The sequence below is a fragment of the Caretta caretta genome, chromosome 8, assembly GCF_965140235.1.
Source record: "Caretta caretta isolate rCarCar2 chromosome 8, rCarCar1.hap1, whole genome shotgun sequence".
In the NCBI taxonomy this organism is placed as follows: Eukaryota; Metazoa; Chordata; order Testudines; family Cheloniidae; genus Caretta; species Caretta caretta.
This window is the reverse complement of record NC_134213.1, coordinates 88,108,692-88,135,565: the sequence shown is the minus strand read 5'-3', so window position 1 is coordinate 88,135,565 and position 26,874 is coordinate 88,108,692. Positions and strand designations below refer to the sequence as shown.

Genomic DNA, 26,874 nt, shown 5'->3' with positions numbered 1-26,874 from the left:
CTCTAGATAGTGTGTTTTCCACTATCTCCCTTCCCCCGTTGTGTCCTTCACAAGGTCTCCATGTGCAGTCTCCTCCTCATACCTGAACCATGTCCATATCATGATGGGAAGGGAAGAGAAGAAGCACAGAGAACAGTCCCTCTTCATATCTCCATTTCTTTCACTTAGCTGCCCTGTTCTGTGAGTTCCTAATTTTAATTACTCCTCCGTGGTTCAAGCCACTATCTCACTTCCCTTCTTCCTCTTTCTTGTTTCTTGGTGTTTTCAGAGCATATCCGATAGCTGGTTAGTACAGAAAATCAGTCAGATTGGAGATGTCAGACAGTGCAGCTTTTGGGCCCAGTTACATGTATGGAATCATAAAGATTCTCAAAGAGGGAAGCAGCAACTGTCTGGTTGGAAATGAAAAACAAAGGGATAAATTGGGCTAAAACACTTCTGAGTGAAGTAAGAGATCATCAAGCAGTAGCAGCTGCTAGGTGAGTGGATCATGAACAAATGGATGAGTCTAGAGCATTTCTGACTGGAGGTTGGGTTGTTGACTTAACAAGACAGTTTTATGGTTGAGCTGTGGACAAAGAATCTAATGCTGGAAATGACAGCTGTAAAAGAGGAGCTACTGCTGGGAACAACTGAGAAGGCCCCTCAACCATAAATTATTTTACTTTTTAAATTAAATGGGTTCAATCTTACACAATCTAAGGACTCAATATGAATTTATTTCCGTACTAGGAAGGCAAAAGGGCAGGGTCTAAGAAATCCATTGAGTTAATTCCCCTTACTCTTCCTTATCAGCCCCTAAAATCAAAATATTGTTGCTCCTTTTGACCCGAGCAGCAAGTCAAAGTTTGGGGTCCAGTGAGTGTACCAGTTGGGAATAGAAATTGGTGGTAGTCAGGTAATACAGTTTTTTTTATTTACAAAGCATGTATGAAGTCCTCTGTCTCTGACCACAGAAGGAATGAAATAGCACGAAACAGCTTCTTTTGCTCATAGCACCAGGAGCATTCTTTCCAGCCTGTGGTCCTGACCCAAAAACCTCTCCCTAGGCTTCTTTCAGGGACAGCAATCATACTTTCAATATCATACTCCCTTCTGTGTGTGCGGGTGTGTGGGTCCCCCCCTCATTCCTTCTCAGTTTCTCCGTGTCCTGTCTTCCCATACACACACCTGCCCAAAACAATACTTAACAAAAGCTTCTAGGTGGGTTCATGCACTCCTTTTGTCTTAGTTGGGGCTTATGCTTACCGTTAGGTGTGAATTCACCATTCAGTTAACATATGAACCACAATCCCATAACAAGGTTTCATCCAATTCATACAATATCAGAAACAATACTTAAGGGGGAACCATGGATTATTAGATTTGTGGATTAGCGGACCTGGGTTCTATTCCTGGCTCTGCCATTGATTCACTGTGACCTGGGGCAAGTCACGTGACCTCTCTGTGCCTCAGTTTCCTTATCTGTGTGTTGGGATAATAGCGCTTACTTATCTTGATAAAATTATTTGAAATATATGGATGAAAAAGAAATATGTAAATGCTAGGTATTGTAAAACAAGGGTTTTATAAGTAGATCAGAGATGAGTCAGAATCTTTGGGATTCTATCAGACCATTTAAAGTTCTCCCTGCATTTCCAACCCTAATTTTTCTTTACATTATTGTTTAAATTCTGTGAACCTAGTGAATTTTGATATTCAAAATCTTTTTCAATTTAATCCTAATATGAATTATTCTATTAAAGAGAACTGTAAACTATAATTTCTAAAATAAACTTTCAAGTCATAATTAACCAAATGTGTCAGAACACATATTTTAACCAATAAAAGCACACGTTTTGTTTAAAAACAGAAACAAATGACTTATCAGTCTAATTCTTTGCAGGAGGGATTTTAGCAGCACACATCTTGTTTACATTATGTAGGAAACCTTTTGAAATTCAGCCAGATTAGCATTTGCTCTCAAAACACAGGGTTAACATTATTATTAGCCTAAATTCATAGAAAATTCTTTTGGAGCCAAGATAGCTGTTTGGTTCAGTGCAGATGTAGGGACAGTTGAATTTGTAAAGATCTGTCCTATTGTAGTTGGAACAAATGAACGAGTAGTACTTAATTCGTCAATAAGTGAATAGTTTTTTCTAAATTTTCATTCATTTCTACTTAAATTTTACATTTTTGTAAGCTTTACTCCATCAAGAATGTGTGTGTGGTTTTGACACATCTCAAGTTCTATCTAGTTCATCTGCATTTTCAGAATAAACACGCTATCATCATAATATTAGTGCTTTGTTATAATATTTAATGAATAAGTAGAACTGTAGTGTGACAAATTCAGCATGATTAGAATGATATTGTCTGTGCCTGGGTTTATGTAGTTCCATGTTCATGACAAATGTGGCTGTTTCTTCATTGCCTTCTGCAAGTCCACCTTATTATAGTTTTATTTTATACTTCAGTATTATTCTCTCTCTCAGGATTCCTTTGGACACCCTGCTAATGACATGAGGATAGGAGAACTTCGCCCTTCAGTGGCTGAGGCTCCCTTGTACCAACCCAAACTTGTTCTTCTGGGTAAAGAAAAGAAAGGTACTACAGTATGTTGACTCCCAAAGGTATTCAGTGAAGGCATGTTTAATACGTGCTGCTAGATAGATGAGCTAGAAGTAATACATTGTGCTGGGATGTATTGGATACTACACTCTGATTTGCAGATATCTTACAAACATGTTTTTAAATATATGCATAATATCAGTTTGAACATTTATTTTTCCAGTATGTTTAGTTTCCGAATGCTCCAACCCCACATAATGCTTGTTCTATTTTATTTCAGAATCAACAGATGAATCTGAAGCAGATAAAATCCACTGTCTCAATAACAGTGTTTCCTCAGGCACTTACTCAGACTATTCACCTTCCCAAGCTTCCTCAGGGTCCTCTAACGCTCGTGTTAAAATGGGGTCCTTGCAAACAACTGCCAAAGAAGCAGTGAATAATTCTTTGTGGGGTAACAGGTGTGTATATGTTTACTGGGTCTGATTCTCTGTTGCCTCTCACTTTGTGTAGTCAAATACAGCTGGGCAAAGTGAGGGCATACTGGGTATTTAAGGCTGTCAAACAAGAAGAGTACCATTTTACACCCATTTTGCCCTGGTGGAGATAACAATACAAGGTGAAGACAGTGGAGAGTCAGGTTCGCTATTATATTTTCTAAAGTGAAATAACCACATACTGAAAGTGCATAGATCCTGAGCTGCAGCTGAGGAGTGCTTGGCACACTTTAGGATTGACAGAATGCTTGTAACCTTTATACTCCCACAGCCCTCAGTTTGTCCTAAAATAGGACCCCTGCACAAATAAGAGAAGCCTGAAAGCTGCTTTAATTTTCACTGGTTATCAACAGCCTGAAGGGGATCATTGTAGCAGCTGGAGATTGCCAGGGCACAGGGCTCTTCCCCAGCCATGCCCCTACACTGGCAACACAGAATAGAAACTGCTACAGCAGCTCTTTGCCACTGAAATGTGTCCCTACACATGGGGAATCCTCCACAGGCAGGTTAAGCTTGCTTTATGGGTCCACCATTCCGTTGCTGCAGAAGCACAAAGCTGTCCAACTGGACAAGAGGATCAGGGCCATCATGCACCAAATTTTCAGAAGCTTCATTTTGCAGCCTGGAATTGTGTTAATTCCTGGATTTATGACAGCAGAGGCTTTTATAGATGAATTATTTTGTGCAGAGTTACCCACTTTGCTGAAAAATAAGTTATATTACATACAAAAAAATGTTAAAACAGTTATTTAGGTTGCAAAACTAAGCTCTGAAAAGTTAGAAAATGCCAGATTTTGTGACAAAGCACCGGCATAATTTCTATATGTATTGTAATATAATCCAAAGAGATAGATATACATGAGAAAACATTAGGATGTTTTTGGAGGTTTCAGAGTAACAGCCGTGTTAGTCTGTATTCGCAAAAAGAAGAGGAGTACTTGTGGCACCTTAGAGACTAACCAAGGTGGTTAGTCCTTTTCTTATTAGGATATTTTGTAAGACTTTCTTTCTGCTGATACTCACTTATTGTAACAGAGGACCTGATAGTCTTCATTGCATTTTATTTTTACTTTTTGCAGGCTTGCGCAGTCTTTTCCACAGCCTCTTGAGACAAAGCCATTACTCAGCCAGCTAGAGTCTGCTCCAGTGGGAAATCTGCAGCAGCGCAATGATAGGCATCCAATGAGTGACACTTTTGCTGACAGCTGGAATGATACCCCACACTATGATAACACAGGGTTTGTTGCAGAGGAGAGCACAGTGGAGAATCCTAGCACTAACCCTCTCTTATGCTCTAAATCTAGAAGCACATCTGCTCATGGACGCAGGCCTTTAATTAGACAAGACAGGATAGTTGGCATTCCCCTGGAACTTGAACAGCCTACACTCAGAAACACACCTGAATCAGAAGTGCCTCCTCCCAATCCTTGGCAGAATTGGACCAGAACTCCAAGTCCTTTTGAAGATAGGACAGCTTTTCCTTCTAAATTGGAGAGCACCCCCACCACCAGCCCTTTGCCTGAAAGGAAAGATCATATCAAAGAATCTCCTGAAGCAGCTAGCACTTTTTCTCCAGGAGTAGCATGGGAGTATCATGATTCAAATGCTAACAGAAGTCTTAGTAATGTCTTTTCACATATTCATTGCCGTCCAGAATCTTCTAAAAGTGTTATTGCAATAAGCAAGAGTACAGAGAGGCTTTCCCCAATGATGAGAGATTTAAAAACTAGTAAATTTAAGAAGTCGCAAAGTATTGATGAGATCGACATTGGTACATATAAAGTTTATAATATTCCATTAGAAAACTATGCATCCCGTAATGACAATGCAGGAACCCATGAAAGACTAGATAAAATGGTAGGACAGGAGCATGGTATGTCTAGTATGTCTCGTAGCCAGTCTGTACCAATGCTAGATGATGAGTTACTGAGTTATGGAAGTGTTAAGGTACAGCAGCAGCAAAAGCCTTCTGTAACCAAAAAAGTCTATCAGTTTGACCAAAGCTTCAACCCTCAAGGAGCAGTGGAAGTTAAAGCAGAAAAGAGGATACCACCACCTTTTCAACACAATCCAGAATATGTTCCCCAGCAGAGTAAAAGCATTGCCAAGGATTTGGTTAGTCCAAGAGCCTATAGAGGATATCCCCCCATGGAGCACATGTTTTCATTCTCTCAGCCTTCAGTTAATGAGGAGGCTGTTAGTGCTCAGTTCTCAACCCAGGGATCAAGGTCAGGATTTTTGAGAAGAGCAGATTCATTGGCAAGCTCCACTGAAATGTCAATGTATAGAAGAGTAAGCGAACCTCACGAACTGCCTCAGAGTGATAGGTATAGCAGACCTCAGTATAGAGCAGCTATGGAACGCCAAAGCAGTATCTCAGTGTCTGAAACCCAGTTCCTCAAAAGGAATGGCAGGTATGAAGATGAACACCCTTCATATCAAGAAGTGAAAGCCCAGTCTGGAAGTTTTCCAGTTAAAAACCTTACACAAAGGAGGCCATTGTCTGCAAGAAGCTACAGTACAGAGAGTTACGGTACATCTCAGACTAGACCAGTTTCAGCTCGGCCTACAATGGCAGCTCTATTGGAAAAGATACCATCAGACTATAACTTGGGTAACTATGGTGACAAGCCTTCAGATAACAGTGATATAAAGACAAGGCCTACCCCTGTGAAGGGAAATGAGAGCTGTGCTAAAATGCCTGCTGACTGGAGACAACAGCTACTTAGACATATAGAAGCTAGAAGGTTAGACAGGGTATGTTTGACATTTCTCTGGAATTAATGCTCTAGTTTTATATTTTAATATTTCTAAGTATGTGCACGTACAGTGGTGAATATACATATTTCTGATTCTGAGATTCCCTGTATTTGTGTTATGGGGAACTCTTCTGTGAAGGATTTTGTTAACATAAGATATATAATCAATTAGTATTGGGGGTTCTTGGGTAAATGATTTATGGAGGCTTATGTATAAAAGTGTTTGGTACCAAAAAACCTGCTTCATTTAGTTACTACTTTTGGAACTGTCTGAAACACTACAACCATAATTTCTATCAAAGAGCAGTATCAGCCACAGTAGAAGATTCTGAAATAAAACTAGAAAGGACTGAATCTTAGTGGAAAAATCTAATTTTTACTTAAAAATATGAAGTTCCCTATTCAGCTTTGTAAGGGCTATTTCATGGTGTATTTTAGGAAAAAATTGAAAAAACTTTTTAAAACTCATTTAGATGGCAGTATAGGTACCAAGATTTTCAGTTTTTGGTCTTAACTCCACTTAAAAAGTAGAGTAAGGGTCTGATGCTGGCTGTACCTCTAGGAAGTGCACAGCAGAGTTTGAGGAGGAGGGGCCAAAGATGGCTTTATGTCACCCACCTTTGTATCTGTGACACTTTGGGGTTCAACCCAGATCAGTAAGGGGTGTGTCACCACCTGCTTTGAAACTCTGGGTGCCTTAAATGTTATGTTGTGGTGGCTCACAGCCCTGATACCAACAGCCTGAACACAAGCATGCATGTCAGACCCTGGCTTCCACTGCTTAGTTACTGTTTCAGAGTGACCCCAAGACCCTCCCAGTCCTGAATTTCCCCCAAACCATCTGCTGTGTAGTGTCCAGTCCTTCTGACTGTAGCACTCACAGAATCTTATTAAGTTTGTTTCTCCTTTAAAGAGACTATACTCTGCAGCTTATTAATCTAACTGGGGTTTGACAATCACCGTTATTTCAATCACAGCACTGGTCGGTTTAGATAAAAGGTAAAAACAAGCTTATTCAATCAAAAAGAGAGAGATTTAAGTGAGGATAAGGGGTAAAAATAGAGAGGGTTACCAACAAAAAAAAGTCAAAATATGCTTTCTAATGGCAAAGATCTCACTTAAGCTACAGTCTTTGGTGAGGAAACTACCTTGTATAATCTTCCTTTTCCAGCAGTCGGTGACTAGCTCTTGGAATCCCCACAGAGTCCAAGGCGCTGGTTTTCCTTGTCTCCTCAAGTGAAGAATAACTTAGGGGTTCTCTGCTCCTCTCTTTATAGTCCAGTAAACCTTTGAAAAGTATCTCTCTGAGTTCATTGACCCTTCTTCAAAGGGCAGGAAGGCTTCCTGGGAGTGCAGTCTCCATCCCCCACTGACAATGTGATCACTTTTTCCCCACTTGCACTCCTTATGGCTTTTTTTGCCTGGCATGCAAATATTCTTTTGTCACACCTTACTCAATTTAGATGGAATATACATGCAAGCAGACGCAACCACATTCCTTTGTTCGGGGGGGGGGGGGCAAAAGATTATTTTATCAACTCCTTCTGATATGCCTGGTTTAAACACGTTTTAGTCATAACTCCAGAAAATCTGTATAATTCCTTGTGGGTTGACAGTACATACATCATGCAAGAATATTAATGATCAGTGAGTTATTCATTTTCCAGTGATATATTACATGACACCTTTTAAATATATATCGTGACAAGTGTTAGCTGTAGTGAGTATGTCAGGCCTCACAGGAGTTGCTGACAGAGTAGCGAACCCCCAAGGGACCTCTGTGTCACAGCATACTTCAGATTCTTGGCTGCTCTAGGGTCAAAAATGGTCCCCAGCGAGGGTGACCTTATTTCCCTAAGGGAAAATGGGATACTGTGTAGGGCTCTTCCAAGTCTCTCATCCAATCCCCCAAGCAGAGCTGGTCTGAGCTGCTTGCCTGAGTTCCCTCCTGCATGCAGGGCTATCCCAAGCCACCTGGCATCACTGCTTGCCTGAACCCCCCTGCATGGGTCTGGCGTTTGCCGCTCACTCTCCCCGGGATTGCCAACCTTGCAGGATTGTCCTGGAGTCTTCAGGAATTAGACTAATCTTTGATTAAACATTATGTCATGTGATGAAACCTCCAGGAATACGTCCAACCACAACTGGCAACCCTACTCCCCCCTCCCCAAACATTCTTCCTTGCCCCATTGGAGAGGGTGCCCCACTTTTTGGGCAAAACTGGGCATTTGTCCCAAAAATCAGGACACCCGGGTAGGGCTTAAAAAGGACACTGTCCTGACCAAAATGGGATATATGGTTACCCTATCCCCAGCATAAAGTGTATAGCTAACATACAGTAGCCTATCTTGAATGATCTAGGTGCTGCAACATAACCCATAACCTCCATAGTGCCATGCATTATGGACCTGCCCCTTATAATGCCTCCTTCCCTACCCCTGTCATCCCCCTGTGCTGGAGCTTGCAGATAGGACAGGATAAGGCCATGCAGGGAATTATTTTGTGGCCCCATAAGGTGCTTTTTAAGCCCTACTATGCTGCCACAGGCAGGAGTCAGAAAATCTGTTCCTAAAGTTTCATAGCACCAAAGCTACCTCTGAAGCACAGCTGAGTGCCACATTGGGTTAGGAGAAACATGGAACGTTTCCCACTGAAGCCTCACCACTTGAACTCCTGATTGTCACATTTTAAAGGCTACTTGTGCATCCTTTGTCAGACAGGCCTGCAAGAAAAACAGGCACCTTGGCTGCTGTGAATTTTTACTTTCAAATAAAAGGTAAATTATCTACTTTCCATAGAGGCTCAACCACCTCCAAATCTTGGCAACCAGATTTAGACCTTATCTTTGATGTCTAATTGCCAACACTCTTCAAATGGCCAAATTTATGGGAATTGCTTGTTTTCCAGATTAGGATTCAGTACTCCCAGTTTAGTTTTGTAAGTAAAGGTTCAACTTTAAAGCAGGGCCAGTATTTGAAAAACACCAAAGCCAGGCTGGAAAAGGAAAGAAGGAGTTGCTGGGGGCTGGCGACTACAAATCAAAGCAATATTGCCTTTAAAAATAAAATTAAACTAGGCAATTAAAAAATTATACTGTTTTTCCTCTTCCTTTTTTTTTTAAACCCATCTAACTTACATAAAGGATAGCTGGATAGTAGATTTGTTTTTTATATAAATGAGATGATTTCGTAATAAGGGTTCAAATTCTGCTCTCATTTACAGATGTGCAATAGGGGTATACTTTAAGGCAGAATATGGTCTGTGGTTGGTAATGTATCATTCATGACTAATTGGGGTTTCAAACATGACATCACTTTAAAATAAAAAAGGTCAAACCAATGAAAACTACTGACTAGAGCTGGTCAGAAAATTGATTTTCCATCCGTCAAAAAATTTTGAGATTGTGAAAAAAAATTCATTCTGAATTGGGACATAAAGCTGGAATTTTGAAATTTTTTGCAGAATTAAACTCTGGGAAAAAATTGTTTAGGGTCACTAAAAATGTTTTGTTTTGATATATATGACATTTTCAATTTTGATTTTGATCCCCCTTTTATTTTTATAAAAAATAAGTAAATTTTAAACGAAAAGATGTTTTGAAATGAAAAATCAAAACTTTGTTCTGAAAATTTTGAAATAGGATGTTTTGACATTTTCAAAATGATTTCCAATTTTTAAATGAAATTTCACTGAAATCCATACAATTTCACAAAAAAATCAGTTTAATCAAAATGGTATTTTCTGAATGAAAACTGTTTTAACAAAAATTTTCCAGTCAGTTCTACTTCTGACAATCACTAACCGAAGCCATATTAAAGTAAATAATTGATTGGTCTAGGTTTTGAAGACAAACTCATTACGACTTTTCTTCTCCAGCTTTGGGATGGTAGTGGCTTTCAGAAGTTCTTCATACATGACTCCATTGCCTTTAATATGCACTCTTCATGGAAAAACTAACTCAGAAGGCTTAATTCTTTTGATTTCCAGGAGTCCTTACCAAAAGAAAAATGGAACCTGCTAATGGTTTTGTCAGAAGTGAGATGGGTGTACTGCTGAAACCCTACCTTTTCAGTAATGCTCAGAGAGCATTGAAAGGCTCTGGATAGTGTTTGGCAATAGTGTATTACAAATACATCATAGCTTTTTAAAAAGAGGGAAAAAACATAAGTAAACTGTCAAAAATGTATTCTAACCCTCATTGGTGTTTTTAGGGGGCAATATTAAACCTGTAGCTTATTTAACTTTGTAATGGTAGCATTGGATATGCACAACTATTGCTTTTCAGTGTGGAGATTATTGTTATACCCATTTAGCTGTAGAAAGATGAGCATGTTTATTTTCCATGCAAAATATAGTATTGATGATATAATATTTCTATGCATGGTTTGACTATCCAGCCAAAAATACACTTTATAAATATGGGCTTGTTTCATAAATCAAAGCGGCTTTGAAAAACTGCTGTGGTCTAATGTGTAAATTATATGCATTTTTAAAATGTATTCAAATACATAATTTATGCTGGATCTTAACAACTCTGAAGTCAAGATACCCATTGCTATTCATGTACTAAAGAATGATGCATATTAAAATAACATTAAGGCTCAAACAGACAAACTTTAAAAAATGTATCTTCAAGATTGAAACTTCTTCCTTACCTCCGTTGCTGTACATGTGGTATGTAAAATTACTCCATGTTTGGAGACCACATAATACCTAATGAAAATGTGGTATCTTAAGAACAGAGGTTTCAGGCTAAACTTTGTATTTTCTGGATTTTGTTGGTTTAGGACATACTTTACAATTATTTTAAATATTTGTGTTTGGTGTAAGGAATACATTCATTCATATAAAGCATGCAGTGAAGATCCTGATTAATTAAATTAGGTTCATATTGATTAATGCAATTGAAAGTGATCTAATATACAGTAAATTTGCAGTATACAGTCAGAAACTGAGACTGTGACCATGGCGATACTTTGCACAAGATCAGTTTTATGGACCAACCTTTATGGAGATGTAGGAAGTGTAACAACCTTCATGTAAAAGGTCTTTGCTCCAGATGAAAACATATTGTGCTAACTGATGGAATTCTCAACCCAAACATATCAGGTTGCCTGTGCAGCTGGTTTGTAGCTGCTAATAAAGGAAATGGGCAGTAGTGGATCCAGCCAGCTGATCCTGTCATGTGGAATTTTGGTCCATTTAGTCCATGCGTGCACAGACCCATTCACTGTGTGTCTGTCCCAACCAAAATCCTCTCTTCCACAAAGAGCTTAGCACACAAGATGGTACAGAGACCTCTTGTATGGATTTTCCTGCTATTACTTCCCAGCACTTCAAATACACAGATTTTTGGACCATCCGTGGGAGTATAGGGCGTCCCTGGTCCTATATCCATAAAATGACGTGTACCGTACAATATACTAGAGTTTTCAGACTATGGGTATAAAAAATATTTCATTTTCTATCAGTGTTATAGTCTTTTTATGGTATCCATTTTATGTATAACCAGTACTGTATGTGCTTTTGTTCAACTGAGTGCATGCATCAAAAAGCTACTTATTTCTTGGTATCGTTTGTTTGCTTATACTAAAACCTGTGAAGTTAACCATGTTTTTGCGATACTTAATTCAATGAGCATGTGTGTTCATATCCTGTCACGTGGTTATTTCCTTTACTCAGACCGCTGCTTACAAACACCACACTGTTAACCTTGGCATGCTGCACTCTGGAGGTTTGTCAGCAATGCATGCAGGCAGAAGCATGACTTTAAACTTGCAGACTAGATCTAAATTTGAAAACCAAATTCAGCAAGAGCTACCTCTACCAAAAGTAAGTATGGGATAGCCAGTATATACCAACATCACAGAATAAATTAATACCCTTTGCTTTTTCCTGCTTTAGCTTTTCATGCTTATACCCTGTAATCAGTCCAAAAAGCAAAGATGCTGGTACCATAGTTTGCCTAGTTAATAACCTTGCTTTTTGGATTAACTAGCTCACATGGCTGTTATTGCTGCTTTCTGCTCTTGTGTTGCAGACTAATGTTATCCTGATTATATGTTCTGGGAATAGCGCTGGGATTATGTTTCATGTTGTAGATGTTTAATCCTAGAAATGGTACTGTAGACATTTTTTTAAGAATGTATGTAGATTGCATCACAGGAGCCAAGGTGTTCCACTTTCCACTAATTTATCTGTAACAGCACTGACATGCTTTGAGCCCCTACTGGCTACAATTACAGTATTTTTAAATTTTGGTTTTAAGTATTGGGGATATAGAAAAGAAAATTAGTGTTCTAAAACTTTTCAGTTTCTGATTTCATACCTATTATTGATATATTGGTGCATGTATATATGCATCATACACATGTATAAACATCTACTAATCTACATGGTTCATGAACGAAGTAGCTATAACAAGATAGAGTAGAATGTTACCCATTAAAATCTTGCCAAAATATTCATAGCGTGATGTAGAAGGGACTTTAATCTCTGCTTTAACACATGTGAGAGTAGTCTCACTGAAGTAAGGACAGGTCCTTGCAAGGAATAGCGTTGACATAAAATTCCAAACAGTCATATTATTTATGCATGTGCATATGAAATCAGTGTAACTACTCACATGCTCTAATGTTAGCCATGTGGCATAAGAGTTTTGCTGACCTGGAGTCTAACAGCCTGATCTAACTATTAATACATATAGTGTATTGTATTTCCCAGCCAGTAAGCATACCGGAATATTTCAACAGTACAAATACACACATTGCATTGCCAAGCTGCACCTAATAACTTATCCTTTCACATTTGGTTAGTTTCTTATGCCCTTCACTCTCTGCTTATCCAGAGTGTTACAAACCTTCATATTTGTACTTGTACATCTCCAATGTGGCAAAATTAATGACAACCAAATTGTCATCTTAAATATAGATGTGTACTCACTTAGAAAAGGAGTTTTCCAGCATTTGTCATATTTTTTTTCTTTCAAAGACTGTTGATATATCTTTGGGTGATATATTAATTCTTGTTCCAGGTCCTAGCAAGGAATCATTTTGACATGTAATTCCAGACAGCCTTAGTATTTCATGCATGTGTATTTATGAATGAGGTATTTCATATATCATGCACATCAAGAACTTTAGGTCATATGCTATATTTGACTTTAATGCATTCTGGTCAATGGGGAGTTACATGTGTGGATCTAGGGTGATATATGACCCCACGTGCGTATTCTTGTGACCAGCAACTAAGGACTCCAAGCTCTTACTCTAATATTCCTTCTGTTAAGCACTCAATCACAATCTGCTACATGCCACCATAAAATCTCATCTTAAAAAATGTGGAAGAATGATATTCTCTTACTATACAATTTGCACAGCAAAGACAAAGTTAGTGCTGATGTAATATTTTGAATTCCTAATACTGCTTATTTTTATTCCTTGATATCTTCTAGAACATTTTGCATTTCTGGCTGTGGGACATAAATAACTTGTGAACTAAATGCTAAACTATAAATCTTCCACTGGCACTATGTAGATCTTTGAAAGGTGTCTACTGGAAATTTTGGAATTGTCTGCAAGTGTGTTGTGGACTCAGACTGTTTTCACAGAAAATGTTGATTCAGTTTTTATTCAAAGAAGGGTAATACAGTAGAATGTTTATAACTAAACATAAGTCACTTGAAATTCTCACATTCAGAATGCATATCTCACAGGAAAAAAGATTGCTTACATATATCAACCTTTTCTTTCTGAAAACTGAATGCCTGTGGGCAATCCACATCCGTGGAGCCTGCAAATTTAATGACTGTGGCAGCTTTTGATGTGTTCTCTCTGATTTGTTGTTTAAGATTTTTTTTATCATTATCCTGGTTATTAAAATAACCTTACTTCATTTTGCAGGTGTCTCCACATCTAGACAGATTGAAACAACACCATCATACATTTAAACATCTGCAATGTTTTATTGGTTTCTTAATTTTCAGTTCTACATTTGTCTACTTAAAAGTTTTGAAAGGGATACATTCTATATGCATGTAATCCCTGCTGACATTAATTGGAGTATATATTGATGAAAGAGCAAATTTTAATACATTTTAAACAATACTATGCTTAAGTTATTGATGTTCAGCTATAGGGTCAGCTGGATCTGATTTTAATTTTAACTCTGAGAACTCAAGCAAGGGACAGAAACTCTAGAAGCAAAAGTATTCCTCCAATATGTAGGTGCATTAAAGGAAGGAGATGTAGCAGGGAGTTTGTCCCCACAGCACACTCGCACACAATCTGGTTTCTAGTGCTATGAATCAAGGGGAGCAGCTAGTGCTTTTAACAGAGAGCTAAGAGCCCAATAAATGGTGTGTTTTGGAGTAGGAGGAGAGGACCTGGGCCTCAGCCCTTTATATACCAGGATTGCTGTACTAGGGAGAATGCCTGTTATACCAGTTGAGCAGTTATAGCAAGAATGACTACGTCAATTGTTTATTCCAGGCCTTCTCCTCCTCTCATTTACAGCAGCATAATTTGACTCCAAAGAGGTTACTGATTTCCATTGGTGAAAGTAAGAAGGATCATGTGCATTATGCTTTTCAAAGCTGTAATATATCCAAACAACACCACTTGGGTGGTTTGCTCCTTTTTTTTCTCCCTAGTGTTGCTCAGACTCAAAAGAGCAATAATTAAGGCCTAACTGGCCAATGGCAGCTCAAAGAGTCAAAGAAAACAATTAGGGATGTAAAAAGAAAAGGAGTACTTGTGGCACCTTAGCGACTAACCAGTAAACATAACCAACGAAAGCTCATGCTCAAATAAATTGGTTAGTCGCTAAGGTGCCACAAGTACTCCTTTTCTTTTTGCGAACACAGACTAACACGGCTGCTACTCTGAAACCTGTAATTAGGGATGTGTTTATCTTTCTTAATCTGTTCTACTGCTTCTAGAATCATAGAATCATAGAATATCAGGGTTGGAAGGGACCTCAGGAGGTCATCTAGTCCAACCCCCTGCTCAAAGCAGGACCAATTCCCAGTTAAATCATCCCAGCCAGGGCTTTGTCAAGCCTGACCTTAAAAACCTCTAAGGAAGGAGATTCTACCACCTCCCTAGGTAACGCATTCCAGTGTTTCACCACCCTCATAGTGAAAAAGTTTTTCCTAATATCCAATCTAAACCTCCCCCACTGTAACTTGAGACCATTACTCCTCGTTCTGTCATCTGATACCATTGAGAACAGTCTAGAGCCATCCTCTTTGGAACCCCCTTTCAGGTAGTTGAAAGCAGCTATCAAATCCCCCCTCATTCTTCTCTTCTGCAGGCTAAACAATCCCAGCTCCCTCAGCCTCTCCTCATAACTCATATGTTCCAGACCCCTAATCATTTTTGTTGCCCTTCGCTGGACTCTCTCCAATTTATCCACATCCTTCTTGAAGTGTGGGGCCCAAAACTGGACACAGTACTCCAGATGAGGCCTCACCAATGACGAATAGAGGGGAACTATCACGTCCCTCGATCTGCTCGCTATGCCCCTACTTATACATCCCAAAATGCCATTGGCCTTCTTGGCAACAAGGGCACACTGCTGACTCATATCCAGCTTCTCGTCCACTGTCACCCCTAGGTCCTTTTCCGCAGAACTGCTGCCTAGCCATTCGGTCCCTAGTCTGTAGCTGTGCATTGGGTTCTTCCGTCCTAAGTGCAGGACCCTGCACTTATCCTTATTGAACCTCATCAGATTTCTTTTGGCCCAATCCTCCAATTTGTCTAGGTCCTTCTGTATCCTATCCCTCCCCTCCAGCGTATCTACCACTCCTCCCAGTTTAGTATCATCCGCAAATTTGCTGAGAGTGCAATCCACACCATCCTCCAGATCATTTATGAAGATATTGAACAAAACCGGCCCCAGGACCGACCCCTGGGGCACTCCACTTGACACCGGCTGCCAACTAGACATGGAGCCATTGATCACTACCCGTTGAGCCCAACAATCTAGACAACTTTCTACTATCACATTGAACTGTTGCTTCTTACTTTTTATCTAGATGTAATCGGTGTAAAACGTCTATTGATGTGCAGTTCATTCAGCCGCTGTCAAATGAATAACTTTATAAGCAGCCAAATTCATTTTCCTGTCAAAAACGAAAAGCTCAATCATCACAGATTTTTCCCAATCTTGTACAGAAAACAGTAAACAACTGCATCATTTTTCTTTATTCCGCAGCTTTAAATCACCTCTACAATTACAGTCACTGTCTTATAAAAATGGCACCACATTCTCTGTAGTGGAAAAAGGAACTTCTTTCAGAAGAATGCCTTCAATTTTAAAGTTCATATGATAATTATTTTTAACACTGTATGGATTCTTGCTTAGATGAACTTCAGGATCAAAAGTATATTACTCTCTCCCCTAGGACCAATCAAACAGTCACACAGTATGTTACTTTGTCAGAAAATATTGTCATAGAGGCACAGTCCTTTGAATAGCATATAGCACATGATTTGTTTTAAATGTTCTTATCAGTTTTACAAAGTAGGAGTAACTCTGGGGATTAACTGGTGAAATTAGTCACATCACACGGGTGACACACTTGCTTTTCTCTGTGTATTTTTATTCTCAGAATAGAGACTATGCAATGGGAAGTTTTCATTTCTAATGTTGCTCACTTGAATAATCTCTCAAGATACACATCTCATTTTCATGACTCCAAGGGGATTGCAATCATGCAGTCTCATTCAACCAAACTGAGAAACAGGGTAGGAGGCATTGGCAGTACTCAGATATCTAAAGGGTTTCCACAAGCAAAAAACCCAATTGGAAATAATCTGAAACAATGGCCCAGATTCTGAACTGCAGACAAGGAAAACAGTAGTGTGTAAGCAGTACGGTAATGGCTCTAAGCAACTTTTGCATTCCTTTGATCCTTCTTGGCACTGGGCCAGTCCCTGGCATATAATAGAGTGGTTTAAAATCTGCTTTAATTTATGCTATCTGCTGATGGTCCCAAGGGTCTGTTACAATAGATGAGGGATCAGCCATATGTAATGGACTCACAGCCATGCTCTCATTCTCCTAGCCGTGCATTTGTGCCAGCAGAAGTATCATCAGAGGATCCTCCACATTGTAGAAATTCTCCTGTGGCTGGATCTGCCCTGTGATGGCAGGATTTTGAAAGGATTCAGTCAAGAAAGTTATGTTTATGTGAATAAAAATTAATTAAGCCTAACTAAAAAAATTAATAAATGGAAAATAAAATTAGATTAAGATAGAATAGGACACCAAGACCACAAAAATGACTGAAAAAGAGATGAGTAAAGTTACCAGTGAAGGAAAATGACCAGGATTAAATGTGTCCAAGGGGGAGGAAACAGAAAAGAATAATAGAAGTATGACCCTGTTTCAGGAAAGCACTTAAACATGTGCTTAAGTCCATCCTTATTCGGGAAAGCACTTAAGTATGTGCCTAATTTTAAGCATGTGCTTAAGTACCATTGACTTAATTGGAATTTAAACATATGCTTAAGTGCTTTCCTGAACTGGGGTCTGTAAGAGCAGTGCAGAAGGTAACCCAAGGTATGACAACTATAACTTCAGTATTGTCTGTATTAAATATAACATTTTAAAAAAATGCATTGTAAATTTAACATTTCATATTTACATTATAGATGATGGTGAGATATTTATACATTCTTTCATTGCTCTTTACTTACTTACAGTTTGAATGAGCAGTACGATGTTTTTAGATTGTGTGATTCTGTAGCACACTATTGTGTTAAAAATGTAATTTCAGAAAAATATTTACTGTTCCATGATTTCAGACTTTGAGTTAATTTTCTCACTTCTCTCATTATTGCCAAGATAATTAATGAACATCTAAAGTTCTCCCATTTAAAGTAAGGTCCACAGACAACAGTGCAGTCAAGACTGCAGCAAGTATATAGTTCTTATACATTAACACGATATGGGGATAAAGCATAAAATGATTCCCATTACAAATGAAATGCTGTGCAACTGAACAAGGTGGATTTGGGGCAAAAGTAAGTGGTGGTTTTATACAGTGATCTGTCAAGGCACTAAAGTATATCCTACCATTTTTACAATAGACCCCATCACAGCAGAGCAACATTCTAGACAATGGACAAGAAGATGTTTCTGCTAGTAGCCAATGGAACCCATATCCACTTGGAAGGCGGGATGTGCCACCAGATACCATTACTAAAAAGGTAACCAGTAGCAACATGATGATATAAAATCAGACATTTATGTACTGTCAGCTTTTTCCTTCACCCACCAAAATCAGCAGCAATCCCCTTACTCCAGTTGGCTTCAGTGGACACAGGATAGGTGCAATGCATTTTTTCTTCAAGGCTTAGAACAGCTTGTAAATTCATAATCTAATCATATTTTCAGTTCTAACCTGTTTTTGAGCTCATTTATGCCAAGTTAACTTATTATGTTTGCAAAAGTGGATGCATGTACCAGTATGTTCTGCATACACAAACTAGATAGCTGGGCAAATAACTGCACACTCTAGCTGCACAAAATATTCATATTCCTACATTCTTAGGGTACAGTAATTTAATGCAGTAATTTAAAACTAAGTGTGGAGAAAGAGACCAGCTCAAGGCTTGCTGAAAATTTGGCCATTGGTGGTAATTGTTAATCTACATGTTTTGGTTCTGATCTTTCTTGCACTAGTTAGAGGAGTGAACAAAGTGAGTAAAAATGGTGTACGTGAATCAGAGTCAGGTCCAAAGACATAATGAATATATTTGCGAATGCTGCACTTCAAATACCTTTAAGTATTGATCAGGTAAATATTTTCCTACTGGCTTCAGATTTTTTCATTCAACACAGAAGCAGCAGTCTTTGCCATTACAAAAATTATAGAGTGAAAAGAGGTCATTTATAAATGTGCAGGAGAATTACTCAAGTAGGTCATCAGGTCCAGATGCAATAGAAGTCACTCTGCTCAGTGCAGCCCAGGGACCATTCCCTCCTGGAATCCCCAGGAACATAAATCATTGCAAGAGACAACGGGTGGTTGAAGGCAGATGGGGCCCTGGCCTTGCATTTGTGGAGCTGGGCACTGAGAGTAGGCTGAACCACTCAAAGGGATTGTATAGTATACACAGGAGCTGGGAGAAGGATTCTCCTTCCTGAGAGGAGTTACACCTGATTTTCTCCAGTATATGTGAGGTCAGGATTAGACTCATCAGCTCAAACAATATATTTTATGTCTTGTATTGGAACTCTGATATGCATTATTGTGATAAGAAACTGAAAAGTGAAATCCGTAGTAGACATTTCAATATCCTGCTGTACAGATGTGGTATGTTAAAACATTACACAATGCATCAGAATCTGTTTAACTCATTGGCACTATCCATTGTTGTAGCCATCGTCAGCAGTTTGAATTGCATTGGCAATAACGGACTCCCAGCTTCAAATAATTAACTTTTATGATGGATGTTAAAATAATATATAGAATACAAATGAAATCAAGGGAAAACATTCCATACAATAGAGATGTTTTTTCAGCAGAATTTCTGTTTCTGTTTCTAAGTGATTTCTGTTTCTAGAAAAGGATTTATTCTCAACTTAACCTTTATACAGCAGAAACCATGCTATAAAGGCACAAGAAGCATTGATATAATCTTTGCAAACAAAATCTATGAAAATGAAAGAGAGAATGAATGATGAATATTATTTACTTTTCATTCTCAATAGGTATTTTTAACGTGTATTTATGACAATGCTAATTTCCCTTGCATTGAACGTGACCTAGAATATTTTGTTTCGTTTTTTCACCAGTTGAAGGCTTAAATGTAACAATCATTTTGAAATTAATTTCAGAGTCTTCTGTAAAATTAAATTCTCATATACTGAATAATGTGATTTTGTAAAAATAAATAAGGGGTAAAACTGCACTCCCACTAGCATAATCACACTAGCTTTAATGGGTTTGTGTCAATGCAAATGAGAGCAGAATCTGGTACAGAGCCCCATGTGTGTAACCTATCCATAATAAATCTAATTTCTTCAGTTTAAATGACAGAATATATATCATGTAAATGAGCCATACCTGTAGGACCAGTGTTGATTAGTTACATGGTAACTACGAGGCAGTGGGTTATCACCATGTAACTGCAGTATGTATGTATTGTACCATACAACCATGGTAATTACCGTGCAACTATTAACTATACAATTACATAGTAATTCATGGTTATTTCTCTCCTCTTAACTATGCAGCGTGTAGATTAAATGCTGGTTACTTCTAGCTCCAAGGTGATCAATTACACAGTAATCTGCAGGCAATCATTAGAATATTTCCATTAAAAAGTAGTTTGGTATTTTTGCCCTTTGATTTAGAATGCCACTCTGTAAATCTATTCATTTGCTGAAAAACAATCCTCTCCTCATTTTAATACTGCTGGAGATGCACTTTTTCTGTGGTGCCTACGAGAAACTAGTTGACAAAGTCATCTACATATTTATCTATGAGTTAACTGCTCATTATGAGAAAGAAAGGGATTCACTGTTAGGAGATAAGATCACTGAAAATGAAGCTGGGGATTGCTCAAGGGGCAGATGAATGAGGTTGAATGAACGAGGGGAAATAGAAGAAAGATAGTCAGACATAAACCTGGTGTATCTGCCACAAGAGGATCACCCCAGTGGCATGGAGCCAGAATACAAGCACCAACATCACCCACCCCCCTCCTTGCAGCTGATATAGGGAACATGGCTAGGGAAAAGGTGTGTGGGCCAGGGCATTTCTGCACCTTGGCTGCTGTATGAGCCCCTTGAGATTCATTTGGTCTGTGGTGAATTTGGTACAAGTTAGTGGTCTATGCTAGTACACATGACCAATGGACTGCTGGCCTAGAATTAGAATATGCAAAAGTGATTAAAACTGCTGTTGCCCTCCTCTTCTGAGTTGAGTGCATGCCTTGCCCATAGCTGAGGAGCTGGTGCTCTGTTTTGTTTTCATTATGTGCATCTGTCACTCAGCCCTGAGGTGATCCAAGCCAATAAAATAGATATGAAGTTTTTTTGGTGTTGGGCCACAATTTCTGTATGCAAGACCTTTAAGCAGATTTCTTCCTCTGAGGAAGACAGTGCACCTGCTGTGGACTTCTGTGAAGGACATCTTCAGGTTACATTTGTGCCGTGACTTGAAGCTGATGAGATGCTACTCATTTTCAAGCATCCCATGATGACTATCTGGTGAAAATAGTCGGGCTCAACGGGTAGTGATCAATGGCTCCATGTCTAGTTGGCAGCTGGTATCAAGTGGAGTGCCCCAAGGGTCGGTCCTCAGGCTGGTTTTGTTCAATATCTTCATAAATGATCTGGAGGATGGTGTGGATAGCACCCTCAGCAAGTTTGCAGATTACACTAAACTGGGAGGAGAGGTAGATACGCTGGAGGGTAGGGAGACGATACAGAGGGACCTAGACAAATTAGAGGATTGGGCCAAAAGAAATCTGATGAGGTTCAACAAGGACAAGTGCCGAGTCCTGCACTTAGGACGGAAGAATCCCATGCACCGCTACAGACTAGGGACCGAATGGCTCAGCAGCAGTTCAGCAGAAAAGGACTTAGGGGTTACAGTGGACGAGAAGCTGGATATGAGTCAACAGTGTGCCCTTGTTGCCAAGAAGGCCAATGGCATTTTGGGATGTATACATAGGGGCATTGCCAGCAGATTGAGACGTGATCGTTCCCCTCTATTCGACATTGGTGAGGCCTCATCTGGAGTACTGTGTCCAGTTTTGGGCCCCACACTACAAGAAGGATGTGGAAAAATTGGAAAGAGTCCAGCGGAGGGCAACAAAAATGGTTAGGGGGCTGGAACACATGACTTATGAGGAGAGGCTGAGGGAACTGGGATTGTTTAGTCTGTGGAAGAGAAGAATGAGGGGGGATTTGATAGCTGCTTTCAACTACGTGAAAGGGGGTTCCAAAGAGGATGGCTCTAGACTGTTCTCAGTGGTAGCTGATGACAGAACAAGGAGTAATGGTCTCAAGTTGCAGTGGGGGAGGTTTAGGCTGGATATTAGGAAAAAATTTTCACTAGGAGGGTGGTGAAACACTGGAATGCGTTACCTAGGGAGGTGGTGGAATCTCCTTCCTTAGAAGTTTTTAAGGTCAGGCTTGACAAAGCCCTGGCTGGGATGATTTACTTGTGGATTGGTCCTGCTTTGAGCAGGGGGTTAGACTAGATGACCTCCTGAGGTCCCTTCCAACCCTGATATTCTATGATTCTATGAAAATCCAAGTACAGAGTCAATGTGAAACTACGGATATATTCTCGCCAGATCCTCAGCTTGTATAAATTGGCATAGCTTCATTAAACAGCTAAGGATCTGGCCAGTTATCATTAAGGCATATTGTTTTGAGTCACTAGATCAGATTTCTCCTTCTGGCCATGTTCTGCCTCTGTGATCTTGGGCAAGGCACTGAAGTTCTCTCAGGGTCTCTAACATGCCTGTCATAAATTGCTGAGTTTACGTACTCTAAAGATGGCCAGTAACATAGGATTGTGACGTTTCATGGAGGTAGTAAGATATGAGCATTCCTTGGAGCATTCATTTTACTCATTCCTTTATGGCTAAGTTGCATGCCAATTATTAATAAGCATCAACAGTTCAATCCTGTCATCATAAACAGTATAAATTGTTTTCAATTAATTTATTTTTAAATTATTTGACTCAAATGTGTATGTAATGTATGTGTATAAACAGAATGTATGTTGAAAAGTAAGCAAGTGTGCAACTTTACCATGTCAAGAATAGAGTAACATACAAACCAAACCCCACATGTTAGAGCAATAAAATTGAAAATGTGACAGATAAGCAGGGATTGAAGACTATTATCAGTGGCCTTTCTCTGATAAATATCAAAAGACAGTGAACAAAATAACACAAGTTCAATATTTTCCATAATTTTGAAAAGTATGAATCTTTTCAAATTACTAACTACTAGCTCTTTTCAAAAAGTTGATAATCCGATTAGTGACATTGGTAAACATAAGGTCATGTAAAAAACACATTCTTTATTGGGACAATGCATTGACACTGAATAGTATCCACTTGGCTTCTGCTAGCCTGTGACATGATTATAAACAATCACTGAATTTAAACTATATTATAAAATGTGATTTTTAATAGATAATCCTGAAACAGTGTACAATTTAGGCCAATATTTGTGATCAATAGAGAATAAACTCTATTCCAAACTATCCTCAAATTCAATGCTACCCAATATTTAACATTTTTTAGAATGTGCTGCAAAATCATCTTATTTATTTCATCGTTATATATTTTCATTTCATGAGATTTTCGGACCAGAAACATATAACATGAAATAAGCCTAAAATATTTTCCTTTTATGTATCAGACTCTGTACATTTGATCTCAGTTATGGCTCCTAGATTCACTAAATGCAATGGATAAATCCTTGCTGGTTTTAATCACGGTTGTTTCCAACTGTGGTCAAAAGGCAAACCTCTGATATTTATTTAAGAGGTTTGCTTTTACTTGACTGTGTAAGTTGTAATAATTGCTTCTTTTCAGCTTCCTGAATTTCTGGCCTAACGGGTTACGTTACCCACAGGCAGGTAGCCATATCCAGACTTTGATGGGATCTCAAAGCCTACAACATCGGAGTCGAGAGCAGCAATATGAAGGAAACATGAATAAAGTTACCATTCAGCAGTTTCAATCACCACTGCCAATTCAGATCCCTTCTTCGCAGAGCTCTCGGGCACCTCAGGCCGGGAGGTGCTTAATTCAAACCAAAGGGCAGAGGAGTATGGATGGTTATCAAGAGCAGGTGAGAAAATGTGTATATAAATAACATGCTGATGAAGCAACATTGGGGGGGGGTTCCTGTCAGGTAGCAGCTAAATTGTTAGGAAAGTGAGGGGCTACATTAACAGGAAGTTGTGATTCTTGGTCTATGTAAGGATTATCAACTTGCAAGGATTTTGATTCGTGTTTTATGATTGTGTGTACATGCTTAGGCTTGTTGATTATGAATGGCAATTACCATATACACAACATTGAGCAATGTGAGTGATTAGTCTGATATTTTACGGAAGGAGCAGAACTTTGAGCCTACTTATAGTTGAGTTCCTGTGGATAGATTTTAAAGATAACTTTCTGTCTGCAACAGAATCATGATTTTTTTCAAAGCAATTTGTTTTTGTTTTATGGTTGCATTATTCCACTGAGGTTGCACTTAACACAGTACTAGCAAATTGAATGGACACAAATTGTACTATTGATCATGCCATTTCTCTAAAAGCATTCATTGAAATGTCTCAGGGGCCTTAATCAGCTCCAGTCTTTTTATTTGTGCCTGTAGCAATTTGTTTCACTTGGAAAATGTATACCCACTCCCATTCCTGTCCACTTTCTAACTGGGTACTTGAATACTTATAATATTTGGAAACCTAAAAAGCCTACTTACAAACAAATAAGTGATGCATTTAATGACAAATATGATCCACTTTTTATCAGGAAGGTTACTGACATTTTCCCCTGATTCACTAATTAAAATGGGTGCTTCAGTAACAAGTATGTCATAAATGTACCCATGTTGTGGACAGCTGACAGATTTATACATAAATGTGTTTTTAAAGTTTTATTCCTGAAAGTACTGCTTAAATTTAAATGTGATGTTTTTACTTAACATTAACTGAAAACCTAAAGTCCGACACAATGCAAATTCATATTGATATTTTTCCAGGTGCTTTAATGGGAGCTATAACAGGCCTATTATTGCAGTTATTTTAATAGTATCATTGTTAATCTAAGAATTGACACTTTCTGAGATGGTCCAACTGATCCAGAGTTTTTTGGCCTTCAGGACACAGTGCAGCCAATCTCTTCTTTCTGGCATTGATTTGAGAGGCAGAGTACCAAGGGATGATGGGGGAATTGATTGGTTGTGGAGGATGATCCTATTTTCTACCACTGAAGAAAGGAGGATTCATGTGCATTTAGATGTGTTTTATTGAACAGTGTATAGGCTCTTAGGTATGAGGAAGAGTGTGTATTTTAGATGTCTGAACATTAAATAAACAAAACATTGAAGAAAAAGAGCTTTTAAGGAGTAATACTCAGAGAAATGAGAAACCGCAGTTTTTCAAGTGGCTTCTGCATATTACCACTGGTGGTATCTGGTGCCTCTGGCATTGATTTGCGGAATTTTTCTAGTGAACAGTGTCTGTGGACGTCACTCACCTAATCCCTCCCTCATAGAGGATTCTGAGGATATAAAATGGGGAGAGGCCTTAGCTAGCCTTCAGTTCCTTTTAAACCACCAAAAGTGCAGTGATCTGAAATGAGGACAGTGTGTGTAATAACTTTCCTCATTAGTTTCTTTTAATTTTGCCCTTTGTGGCTATTTTCTTTTGAGTTAGTTAGATTAACAGTTACTTTGTAAGGTGTTCTTCAGTCAGACGAATAAAGAAGAAACAGTACCTGTCAGGCACAGTTATTGTTTGCATGATCCTCAGAAGTGTGAGGGCATATTAAAAATGATGAAATATCACATTTGTGTACTTCAAAACAACATTATTAATGTTTTTTAATACTCTGTACAATATAATTCAGAATGGTCAACTCCAATAGTTAACCATAAACCAAAATGTGTCAGGCAGAGACACAATTGTTTAGAAGATTAGCTTTAATGATGGTGTTCGATTATCTTTCCATATCTTTTTAACATAGTTTTGTGTGAGAATAGAAAAGAATCCTGGACTTGGATTTAGTATCAGTGGTGGAATAAGTGGACAAGGAAATCCATTCAAACCTTCTGATAAGGTAAGATGTGAATTTCTTACTAATGGTCTTTATTACAGAGAGCCAAACAATGTCCTCAGATACAAGCATGTGAAATTCAATAGAAGTTGTGAACATACAGAAATTGGTCCAGGATGTGACTTTTTTAAACAAAAATGGGTATTTTCCTTCTGGTTGATAAATAAAGGTTTAATCAAAACAGGCTATTCTCTGTATTGCACTAGTTAATCTTTTCATGTGGTTTGCCTTTTCCCAAGTACCAACTTTCTTGACTTGTTGTAAGTAGGGTTGCCAATTTCCTAATGCCAGTAAACTGAACACCCTTGCCCCACCTGCTGCCCCGCCACTGCCATGCCCCTTCCCTGAGGCCCCGCCCCTGCCCAAGGCCCGGCCCCTGTTCCCTCCATCCCCCCTCCCTTCATCGCTTGCTCTTCCCACCCTTGGTCATGTACTCATTTTCACTGCAAGGCCCAAACAGGCATATTTATTGTTTTGACAGATGTATTATGCTAAGTTCAGGTTTTATTTGTTACAGGATGCTAGAGCTGGCAGCAAAATAGTCAAAAAGGGTAATTTTTAAAAAAATGAAATTTCACAAAGGTTTTCATGATTCTTTCCTTTCCCTCTTCCCATTTTTCATAACCAGCTCCAGTTTTTTGTTCACTAAAGTTATTGTAAATTTATTTGTGGAATTAGGACCACACATTATCAAAGCTGCAATGGGTCCATTAAAGGCCCAGTCCTGAAGCCCAAATACAAATCCATATAGCACAACCACAGAAATGCACACCTGTCCAGATACCTATATAAATAAATATGTAGAAACTGACTCCCACACCTACATGCAGATACACACATGTATTCATGTGTACACATCTAGCATGCACTAACACATATACTTCTACATTATTTATTATTACAATTGTTGTTTAGTGCCTAGAGACCCCAACTAAGATCAGGACTCCACATTGGTAGGTGCTGGACATACACATAAAAAGAGAGAGTCTGCAACAAAGAGTTTATAATGTAGCTAGACAAAGGTGGGGACAAATGTATGATACATTGGCTCTTCTGCAATTACTAGTCAACAACATTCACTTTTTAAGAAATAATACATTTCTTTTAGAGTTCCCTTCTGTTTTAAAAACTTGTTGAAATGAATACACAGACATATTTTATGTCATCAATTTTTTGTGCACAAGCCAGAAAAAGGAATCAAAGTCAGAGAGTTAGGCTGCAAATTTTATTCACACA

General features: G+C 38.7%; 1 protein-coding gene across 14 annotated transcripts in view; it reads left to right on the top strand.

Annotated features, from left to right (window-relative positions):
• The window catches only part of LRRC7 (leucine rich repeat containing 7), a 402,665-nt gene that overhangs the window by 344,801 nt on the left and 30,990 nt on the right, over positions 1–26,874 (top strand). For 12 of the 14 annotated variants that reach the window (XM_075131746.1, XM_075131744.1, XM_075131741.1 and 9 more), the window contains 7 exons: positions 2,478–2,589; positions 2,834–3,014; positions 4,130–5,807; positions 11,492–11,641; positions 17,905–18,024; positions 23,426–23,644; positions 25,549–25,641. In XM_075131746.1, the coding sequence (XP_074987847.1) occupies positions 2,478–2,589; positions 2,834–3,014; positions 4,130–5,807; positions 11,492–11,641; positions 17,905–18,024; positions 23,426–23,644; positions 25,549–25,641 (2,553 nt within the window). Of the gene's footprint in view, positions 1–2,477; positions 2,590–2,833; positions 3,015–4,129; positions 5,808–11,491; positions 11,642–17,904; positions 18,025–23,385; positions 23,645–25,548; positions 25,642–26,874 lie in introns of those variants that run through there. The other 2 variants (XM_075131740.1, XM_075131745.1) reach the window with 2 other exon arrangements.